At 29.9% G+C, this 11741-nt stretch overlaps 1 protein-coding gene across 1 annotated transcript; it reads right to left on the bottom strand.

Annotated features, from left to right (window-relative positions):
- Positions 1–4260: 4260 nt before the first annotated feature.
- On the bottom strand, positions 4261–7413 carry LOC105788330 (zinc finger protein WIP2). The gene is made up of 2 exons (XM_012615177.2): positions 6613–7413; positions 4261–4831 (listed from the first exon to the last, which is right to left on the bottom strand). The coding sequence occupies exons 1-2, from the start codon at positions 7261–7263 to the stop codon at positions 4394–4396; spliced, it is 1089 nt and encodes a 362-aa protein (XP_012470631.1). The 5' UTR covers positions 7264–7413; the 3' UTR covers positions 4261–4393.
- Positions 7414–11741: the final 4328 nt, after the last annotated feature.

The raw sequence follows: 11741 nt of genomic DNA, 5'->3' as shown, positions 1-11741 counted from the left end.
ATTTTTGACAAATCATGCACAGAGATGCATAAATGAGTGAATACGTATATAAGTACTTTATTTAGATGAATCGTGTAAAAATTTCAGCAAGGAAATTTAGATCATATTCTCTTCCTTTTAAAAAATAGAATAGAAGACTTTTAACATGTCCCAAATGAAAGAATTAAATCCATCTCATTGGATTAGATATATAATAATAGTGTTAGACTTTACATTATTGTAGAAGTTTAAATGGATCGGAGTGTTATGTTGTGAAGAGTTTCATTCAATCCCAAATAATTTAACCTATCCAATTATTATAAAAGAAATAAATTAATTAATTGAAATATTTAACATTTAATAAGGTGGTGCGGATGGTGACACGTTGTGTTATCATGTAGAAGAATTCATAATAATTTAGAAGGTGATGGCACTGATATGTATAATATTGTATCATGTGTAGAGAAGACGGAAAGGTCAATTACCTAATGGGAGGAAGAATGGCCCAAGGAGGGGACGATTTATAGTAGAACTCGTCGCCCCAGCAAAAGGGCAAGTTGTTAAATGTCAATAAATGCGAAGTGGTTCTGAATGTCTTAGTAGCTAACACTGTAGGTTGACCTGAAGCGCCAGGGGCCTCATCAACTGACAAAGTGGCCGGTTAACTTTGTGGGTTTTCTTTAATGGAGGGGTTTTTATTCTACAAATTGTCCAGAGTGAAAGGGAAAATCACTAAATTTTGTCCCTTATCTCTCTTTTCATAAATTTTCTCATAGTATTCCCCATTATCATTATTGTTGTTGGGAACACTTGCAAATATTGCATACATATACATGCATTCATTTTACTATACGACAGCAAATATTGCAGGTCTGAGATTTAAAAGCCCTGTTTTGGGAGAGGGATGGTCAAAGACTAATTGAAATGTCGTTTCATGAAACAGTTCGATCCATTAGAAGAGGGTGTGTATGCACTGTAGGGGGGCATCAAAGCATGCTGCAGATTTGGCCAACGAATAGGGTTTGGGGCTCCACACTGTTTCAGTTTTTGGCCCTCAATCATCCTTTTCGCTTTGCCCATATCTTTCTCCCTCTAAACAAAAGCTGCCCACAATATCCATTCCATTTCCAATCTCAATCCCTCTCTATCCCCATTTTATAATATACTTATAAACCACCACTAGTTTTATTTAAAGTATATGAAAATTTATATATTAGAAGTTAAATTATATTTTTTTATTTAATAAAAATAAAAAATTAGTTAAAAATAATAATTTTTGTTAAAAATTGAATATATTTCTATTCAAAAATTTTTATCGTGGCTACTAAAATAACCAATTAATTAATGGTGTGTCATGTATATATTATCCTAACATATCAAATAAATTTTAATACTAGAAATAAATTTTTAACAAAAATTTAATTTACTCTTTATTTTGGTAAATAAAGCAAATTAATCAATTACATCAAAGCCATATTGTTTTAACCATCCTCGACCAAGTCATCATGAGTATGAGATAAGAAATGACCACATGGTTGCAAGAAACTATAAAAACCTATCTCTCAACCAAGAACTTGTTTAGCCAATGCATATGCACCTCTATTGCCTTAATTTGCTCTTTAAACTAAATTACCAATTTTTTTAAAAATAAAATAAAATAAAATATAATTTGACTTCTAATACAAAAACTTCTATAATATTTTTTGAGTAATTTTATATATGATTCTTATATCCTCTATTGTACAATGTTACTGATTATGAATTGAAATAATTTATAATAAATGACTTCTAAAGTTCATTAAAACTAAAATAATTAAATGTATTTTCTATAAAAATAATTATAATTTTCTTTCTAAGAAAGGACAATGAATAGAAGTGTTTTACTAAGTTCAATCAACAATTGTAATTTTTTTTAATCTATATAACATGACTTTTATCATTATTTTACCGCTCTCTTTCTTTTTATCTTTCTCTATACTAAAAGCTAATCATTTGGTTTGAATTTCCAAGTAACAGTGAATCTCTCCTATGGTATATGTTCCATCCAATCCATCAACAAACACATCTCTCCACTAACCAAAGCAAAAAGGCATCATATCCACCCCCCATAAAGCTGATTTATTTGCAGGATGAAAAGCCTATCTCAACTACATTTGGAACAAAATGTACTCACCTGTCTTGTTATCCAGTCATCAGATTGCTTTATACGTACATCTATATATTTATACACACACACATCCGAAGCTGACATTTGAGTATTTTCTCATATTTTATAATTATAATAGATTTCAAAATTTTTATATAATTATGTGGTTTTAATGACAACGTGTACTATATTTAATACTTTTTAGTGTTTTTGACTACCATTTGTGAGACTTGTGGGAGTGGCGAAGACTCATATGAGGATCTCAAAAGGAAAACTTGAATTATTAAAGCTACCAGTCAGAAAAGAAAAACCCCACACCTATTATTATCCATGCATGTCTATCTCTTAACATTCATCCTTTAAAAGTAAGAATTAGCGGAAGTGGTCATCTCTTATTTCCAAAATGCTTCACTATAATCTCTCTCTCTCTCTCTCTCTCTCTCTCTCTCTTTAACTTTATAATCTATTCTCTTAACTAACTAAACTACAGTAAATTGAGCCCAAATATTATATAGATATACAAATCCATCCATGTTTTGTCAAAAGTTCTATCACTGAATCTTTCCAAGTAGCTACGCTATGACATCACTGACAGTTTCCTTTTCATCATGTTTACCTATCTTCTAATAATTCAGCTCTATGGTGAATGCCTTTGTATCTGGGACTTTCTTAAATTATAGGATTTTTACATGGTTCAAAGTGGTAGAATTGAAACGGAGGAATATGTATATATATATGCATAAACCATTAAAAAAAAAACATTAGTCCTTCTCATTGTTCATAAAAGACCATTCATATCAAAATGGAGTCGAGGTTCAATTTTGCTAATATAAATGAAGCATATTTATGGCCAACCCTTTATTATTATTATTTTTTAGAGCACCTAATTCCGACTAAAATAAATCAAAACATGGTCGAATGGACGTACAAAAAATCGGGCAAGGTGTTACAGGTTACATAAAAATAGGGGCACATATAACGATTAATTTTAATTTTAATTTTAGATTATAAAAGAGGGGTTAGCTTTGATGGAAAACAAGTCTCGAAATGTATATTTGATGTGATTAAAAGTTAGAAGAGACTGTTGCATTTCTAATTAAGGACTTGTTTTATAACCCCACTAAAAGAATTCAATCCATTAAAATTAAAATTTAATTTAAACAATTTAATGTTTTTAAAATGCATTTGATAACAAATAATTTAAATTTTAAAATTTTATATCAAATTAAAATATATTATTCAGATTTTAATTTATTAGAATTAACATAATAGAATTAAGTGTTAAAATATAAATTATATTTTTAAAACTTGAAAGTTAGATCTACCAAACATTATACTTATATTCAGCGATTCAATGCTTACTATGCAGTAACATGCAAACAGTTCCTACAATCCAGATTGAGTACCTATAAAATTTAGTATTTAATTTTATTTTTATATACGTTTAAGTACTCTTTACTAAACATATTTATTTTGAATTGATATTATGATCCACTAACACTAACAGTTCTTTTTTTCGAGAATACTAACAGTTTAGTTATATACTTTCAATGTACCGAACACAAATTCTTTTAGTTCATGATCATTTTCACTAACTTCCAGGAAACAAGAAAAATAACTCATACCCAAACAATGTGTGTTAAAGTAAATTGTGCTGATATAAGCTTTCTATTTTGATAAGGATCATTCGGCTTCAAACTAAAGAATATTTTATATATATGTGTATGTATGTATGCATGCATGCATGGATCCGAGTATGTATGCTTTAAACAATTAACAGGCTCTGGCTAGTTTTCCATGTAAAACATTTCATTATTATATAAAAGTAGATTTCCGATTATCTTCTTTTCAATGAGGGTATCATAATTATCGGCTACTGCATCAACAATGTGATTATTCCAACAAGGGTATTTGGTTTTAGCTTCTGTTTTCCATTTTGGTGATTAAGAATCAAAGCAATTTATGATTATTTACTATGCCTATGTTGATGAAGAAGGTTGAAAAGCACACTGAAAACGGAAAGAAACCACTGAAATGACCAATTTCAAGGGAAATGGATATATATACATGAATTTAACATATGTTAAGGGACCCTACAATCTACATTAATAAGGAAATTACAAAAAAAAGAAATATTGAAATGCCTTCCCCAAGTAAATTGATTCATATATATATATATAAAGTTCTTACTTTGGAAGCCTTGAAAATAAAACACATAATTAATTAACAATTCATTCTTTCTTTTCTTTTCTTTTTAAATTTATTCAATCACTGCATGGAGTCATTATCTTGTTCCACTTCAGATGCAGGCTCATCATCTTCTTCCAGGCCATCGATGCCATAAGCAGCATGGCCATTCCCAAAAGCCTTAATGTGGTCTTTAAGAGATCTTTTGTGCTTGAAATCCGAGCCGCAAATGCAATACCAGAGCTTCCCGCAGTTCTTCTCATGGGTTCTCCAGTCTCCTCTCACAGCAAATGCCTTTCCACATTTCCTACACATGAAGGGCTTGATCCCATGCTTCCTCTTGTAATGTGTTTGCAAGGTTCGAAAATCCTTCAGTGGCTTCGCTCTTGGATGGTCAATGTTGTTCCTACACCCTGGTGCACAACAATAGCAAGGAAGTCTTAACATTCCGGTTGGTTGGGTTCCCCTTAGCGATTCGGGCCCTTTCCTATACTGAGATCCATGCCCCCACATATGCATCTGTATACAATTCATGAGTCAAAACAAAAATCAGTAGAAGCCAACAAAACTTGGTGTCTTGAGACAAATGAGTATTTTTCCTTGTATATAGAATTCTAACACGGTCAGTACCATCTATATTGTTGATATGCTTGTAAAAAAGAAAAAAATCTTGTAATTATGTTCTCAAAAAGGAAATCAATTTTGTTTAGGAAGCAAAAGAAAATCCTCAGCTGAACCTCTATTGGACCGCATCCCGAAGTTGAGGTGTGAAATTTAGGTTGATGAGATTCTCGATGTAGAAGATTGGAGAAAAGATATCTCCCAGATATGGGGTTTCTTGATCATGCCTGCAGTGCTTTGTTGTAAACTGAAGGTTCAGACAGATAAATTGGTTGCTTTGTTCAGCACCAAAAAAAATAACTGCAAAAATTTCAGCTCTATGCTGCCTTTAAAGCACAAAAAGTACCATAGGCATTAGGAACAACGAGTGTGTTGTTCAATCACTAGAAAGATAGTATTGATATCAGTATATACGAGCTGCTAGATTTTTGTTTATGAAATAAATGGTGAAAAAGTTGTGTTTAATTTGATTTTATTCCTCAATTATATTTAACAATTTCATAATATCATTGTTTTATGTTTTATTATATTTATTATTTTAAATAATACACATTGCCTCAACAAAAACCCTAATTTTTTTTTTCTTTTCACATCAAGTGGTGCCTTTACTTTCATCTCCTTCCCTCACAGATTCCCCAAACCATTTTTGCCTAAACATAGGTGATAGGAGCATTTTTGCTAATTACGTAAATTTATTAATATAATGTAAAGTCTTTCACTGACCATGTTTGCACTAATTTGATTAAAAACTGCAATTGGGGTTATTAGATGACTTAAACCACATTAATGCATGCCTAACTTTGTACTCCAGTTTGAACTACCTTTTCCTCCCTAAAGATGTCCGAATTTTGAGTACAGTTTGACTAGTAATTTTTCAATTAATTAGAAAGAAATTAGTATCAAATAAAAAGAAAAATTTTCAAAAAACCAAATATTACAGGAAAATATTTTACATGATTTTCATCGAAAGAAAAGAAGAACCTTTAGCAATGGGTTGAACAAAGTAATGTGCCCATTGCATTTTCTCTTATTCCGACTATCTGGTGAATAAAAAAAAAGAAAATGCAGAGTTTCACAATAGGATGGGGGTAGCAAACATGATGGAGAAAAAATTCCTGTGGTTTTTTTTTCACATGTTACAAATTGGGGATGAAGAAGACAATAACAAAGTTTGAACATTGAATTGGCAACAAGTTATTTAACCACTACTTTATTATGATATTGACAATAATTTATTTAATTTGAATAAATCGAGTCTCAAACACCATTATAGAATGAATTAAGCTCAAAATGAAGTTTATTTAAAAAAAAATAATTAACACAAACGAAACATAAATAAGTTTACAATTAGATAAGCAAGCATGAAGGAAAACTTGTTGGTTGAAGCCTGATTCATAGTCCTAGATATCGAACTTAGAGTGGATCCGGGTCATTCAAACCACAAAACCCACAAGCCATGCAACAAAAAACAATGAACCAGAAGATCTACGTATAAGAAAATGGGTTACAAGATGTCAATCAGGCAAGAAGTCGTAAGAGAAAGACTTGGGATGGATGTGTTTTATTTATACAATTTATCTTCTTCTTTTTTTAAAAAAAAGAAAAGAAAAGAAAGAGCTTAAAGAAAAGAGAAGCTAGGAAGTAAAGGATGCAATAATTGAAGTGATGAGAGAGCTTACTTGCATGTTGTTGTATCTATTGAAGGTTTTGCAGCAAACAGGACAAGAGAACTGAGTAGGGCCAATAAGAATCTGAGAAGGGGTAGGGATCCAATACTGTCCCTTGTTGAGCCTGTTAACTGCGCACCCAGAAGAATCATCACCATCCCCATCTTTATCGGTTATCTCTGAGGAAGATGATAAAAATGAAGCCAACTCTGAAGCACTAGGGCTTGGTAACCCTATATGCAGTGCAACAGTAACAGTTTCATCTTCAGCTTCTGCTGCAGTGGTGTTAGTGAAGAGTAGCCGCCGACCTTCCTCTTTCCCTTTGGTGCTGTCTACATTCATGGCAGTGGTCCAAGAACACTGATCCTGATCTTGATCTTCATTATTCTGTCTTGTGGGGCTCAAGCTCAATAGTGGCAAGGCTTCCCTAACAGGAGGCGAAGGAGGTGATGATGATGAGCAGCTGGTCTGGTAGTGAAAGAAAGGGTTAATATGGCTGCTTCGATCATTTCTACTGTTGCTATAAAAGTCATGGGTGAAAGAATTAGGTTGTTGGAGGGGATGGGGTGGAGGAGGAGGTGGGGGGTTTGGAGATGGGTAATGTTGAACAGGGTTGAACTTGAACCAACCTGAGAAGAAATTGGTGTAAGGGTAGTCAGCCATGGTTGAAAACACGAGAAAAACAAATAAAGGAAGAAAAAGATGGGTGTTTTCGAAGAGATGGAAATTAACAACTGTTTGAGCTTTGATTGATTTGCTTTTATAGACAATAAAGAAAGAACAAAAAAGAAAGAGAGAGAAGGAAGAGAGTACAAGATGACTTAAGGGCGTGAATGGCGAGTGGTTTTACTTAAAAACTTATATATTTTTATTAACTATACTTAAAATTATATTAGATGTATTATCATGTACACTTATTGGTAAATGAGATGACATCGCATTATTTCATTAACGTTGCTGATAAAATTTTATTTACTTCAGGATATTTTGTGTTAAATTTATATTTATGTCACTGCCAACATAGAGTAATTATTAAATCATTTGTTAGTACCTCATAAATTAGGACTTAAACTCTATCAATCATCCTTTTTCTAATTTGTAATTTGTATAAAAATAAATATTTATGAACTGATCTCGAAGAACCCTGCAATAAAATCTGAACTCCACCTAATTTTCAGAAATCGTTACATGCATTAATTAGTTTAAACTAAATTTAAAATTTATCAGTTAATTCTTAAAAAAAGCGAAGCGGGGACAATATATAGCAACGAATGTGAGGGAAAATTTGAGGAAGCCTACCTGTTTTAGTCCTTTATTATTATTGAATTAGAACAAAATATTGAAAGTTATTTATTTATTTTACAATGAATTGTAGTTAAATATGGAGTGAAATGCAGGAAAATACTTCAATCGCCGTTTTATGGCAAAACTTGGATATCCAGGTAACCAATAATCTTTTTTTTTCCTATTCGTTACCAAATGACTGAAATATCCTTTATATTCTTTCCAATTTACCCACAGAACCGTAAAATGAAAACTTAGATTTTGTAAGCTGGACTTGCCTGGCATTGGCTAGGATTGGTTTGTCATAAATTATTTTTGAAGTATCATATAAAATTTCACATTTTGTTGAAATTTTTTATTTATAGAAAATTAATATTCTTATTTTGCATGTCAGTAAGCTGATATCGACCATAAAATTTGTCTAGTTCATCCTCTAGTACTCATGCTTTACAAATTTCTCATTTTTTGGTTAATTTTTCTTTTTAAAATCTATATTATCAGAATTATTTTAAAACGTGGTATTTATTTCTGTTATTTCTAATTTGAAATTCTCAAATGTTAAAGAAAATAATATTTTATTGAAATTTAATTAGAAATCTATCATATATAAATATAAAGCATAAGTTTGTAGAAACTTTTAAACTGACAAAAATAATTTTTATTTTCTGTTATGTTACTAAATTAAATTTTAAAATAATAATTTAATTTAAAATTACTAGTTAAAAATTGTGCCAATTTTAAAATAGAGTTATTACTTGAATAGAACTCTAAGCATAAAATATAGAAAATATTATTATAATTATAATTATTGTTATAAAATAAAAGACAAAATAAATAATAAAGAGAATCGGAGAGCAAAAGAAAGCTTATTTTATTAATTAATCGAATATTTACAAAGCTTATTTAAAGTCTCTATTTATAGCCTTAAGAAGTATAAATGAAGTAGAGGTCTACTACTAATGGCTATTAGAATTTAAAGTATATCAAAATTTATCTTGATCTTGATGAATATCCACTTAATAAGATATTCATAAAACTCTCCATTGAATGTCCATTTGTAAGTAATGTGCCTTGTTAAAACCTTGCTAAGATAAAAACTCTGTAGGAAAAAAATCCTAGTGAAGGAAAAAGAGTACACATATCTATAATAAACTTAATATGCAACATCATTAAAAGCCTTACTAGGAAAACCTAATGGGACAAAACCTTGGTTAAGGGAAAAAGAGTATAATGCGTATGTACTCCCCCTCATGAAAACATCACATACTTTCTCATATTCTACATATTCAATCTTAAATACTAGTTTTTACTATTTGAATGTATTTGTTAATCATTTATATCACCATTCTTTTAAAAGTCATGAGTAAGGGGAAATTTTGGGAAAATATATTTTGATCTCTTCAGGAGTTTCAATAATAACATAACAAACTTTAATCATGATCCCTCATAATCCTCTTTCAACTACTATTGATTAAGTCAAATTTACCACATATATTCAATTATTTCAATTGTATAAATGAATAATTTCTCGATAATTTCCGATAATTTCAATATGCTTCTAGCATTCGAATTCTTCAAGGATTTTAATATAAACTTTGCTATATAGTGATTCATAAAAGTTATAACAACAACAATTATCATAAGTTAAATATTTTATAAATTGTCAAAATAATATATCTAAAGATTATTGCATCCATCACAAAAGAATATTATATCTTTTCATAATCAATGCCAGAACTTAGTGAAAAACTTCATATTATTCCATTTTTGCAAAACTACTTCATTTGTACCCTCATTGGCTTTATACCTTTAGATATTTAGACTAGTGGTCCAAAAACTCCACGAATTTAATTGTACTTGAGTTGTGTCTTTCTATTTTGACCAATTTATTTCATATCAATATTTTTCAATAGATTTATTCAAGATCCTTATTTTATTTTATTATTTCAAAAATAATATTGCATGCAAAACCATTGCCGACCACCTTAATTATCGGTTCGACATTTTCTCAAATTGACACAATTTATCAGGATATCTTATTTTCACTATTTTAATCTTCAGTTTCAGGTACCTGAATCTCTTCTGGAGTTTTACTTATTTGTTATGTCCTGGGTGTCTTTCGAAGCACTCGCCTTCACTATAAAACCATCTAGAAGAATTATTTTCTTTTATAAGAATTTTCATATTTGGAACTTGTAATAAGTTATCTTTGTTGTACTTCTAGTTCAAATTACTCTCCCCTAACTCATTATAAGTTATTATTTCTCTCCTCCTAATGTCGGAAAAACAATTGAATCAAAATAACAATCACAAATCATGTCATAATTGAATCTCCAATACATTTAAAACATATAATAATACAAGGAGACTCGTAATTAATATATATTCCCAACTTTCTTTGAGTATTCACTCATATTTGTTGTGGTGGAGCAATTGGAATATAATTGCACATACAAAAATTCAAAGATGAGAAATATTTAGCTCTTAACCAAAAATCAATTGTAGTAGGGAATATTTATAACTTATTGGTTTGATACGTACAACACGTAAATCAACATAATCCCATGTTGAAATAGGAAGTTTAGTTCTCATAAGTAATGATTTAGACATTAACCAGAGGCGTCCAATCAATAATTTCTCTAAACCATTATGCGCATAAATAACAAACTTTTACAAAAGTTTTTCAAACTCAATCAATAAAAGACTGAGATAAAAAATCATTAGTATTAGCAAGATTAATTGTTTTAATTGCATGATCTGAAATTAATTATTTAAACAAGCAATCTTGCAAATGACAAGTTGCAAGTTGATAACACATATGTGATTATTTTGTAGAACATGGTGGATGAATGGGCCTATATTCATTTAAAAAATGTAAGACATTAAATCTCAACTTTAGCTAGTGAGTTTCTAAGGATTAATTTTCATTGAGAACAAACAACAAATGAGAATTCTTTAAATTAAATAATCTTATGGTTCTTTAATGAATGTCCATTTGAATTATCAATTAATTTTCACATCATATATAATCCAGGATGGTCTAACTAGTCACGCCAAGTAGTAAATGCATTTGTATTAGTAAACTTCTGGTTTACTTTAACATGCATTTCAACTGTACTAATAATGTCAACATAAATTGTGACAAATTGGTAATCGTACTGTCATTCCTTTTACTTTGTATCAACATATAAGTACTATAGTGACATTTACTACTGGAAATGTTTAAACCAAAGTGAAATCTATAATGCCACTAAGTCCATAAATATAATTTTCAAATATGCAATATTTGCTTGAGAATATGCCAAAATCTTCAAATATCCAAAACAAATAATCTTTTCTTCATTCACAATCTCAATATGATATCCATTATAATGAATATCTTTTAAAACTAATGTATTAACCATCACAAATTTTGTTCTTTTAGATATTGATATATTAGCTCTTCTAGAACTTTCAACTAATTTTGTACTACCAAATATTGAAATAATATTGATTTAAATTCTTTTATTCTTGCGTTCAGTTCAGGGAATGCAATATTATAATCGTCCCAATAGATTATTTATTTCATAATCACCATCGCAAAAATGCGTGGATTTCAAATCAAAATCTATCTATTCATGTTGTCATGATTAGTCTCCAATTATAATAAACATAACATAATAAATAAACCATAGTAAAATATACCTGAAGATCTTTAATATCACTATCATCACCCACGTAAGGATTATATAAATTTCTTTGATAATGGTTACCCATAGTGCGCAAGCCTCAATTGAAGATTGAAAGTACAATAGCTCTAGAAGGCAACCTACAACAACTTGAGCAACAGATTTGGAGTGGCCGTATTATAAAAAAAA

This window comes from Gossypium raimondii, chromosome 2 (assembly GCF_025698545.1).
Source record: "Gossypium raimondii isolate GPD5lz chromosome 2, ASM2569854v1, whole genome shotgun sequence".
Lineage (NCBI taxonomy): Eukaryota > Viridiplantae > Streptophyta > Magnoliopsida > Malvales > Malvaceae > Gossypium > Gossypium raimondii.
This window is presented reverse-complemented; position numbering and strand designations above follow the sequence as displayed.

Coding starts and splice junctions, on each gene's coding strand:
- LOC105788330 (XM_012615177.2), bottom strand. CDS start 7,263: ATGGCTGACTACCCTTACACCAATTTCTTCTCAGGTTGGTTCAAGTTC. Junction 4,832..6,612: donor ATAGATACAACAACATGCAA/GTAAGCTCTCTC, acceptor AATTGTATACAG/ATGCATATGTGGGGGCATGG.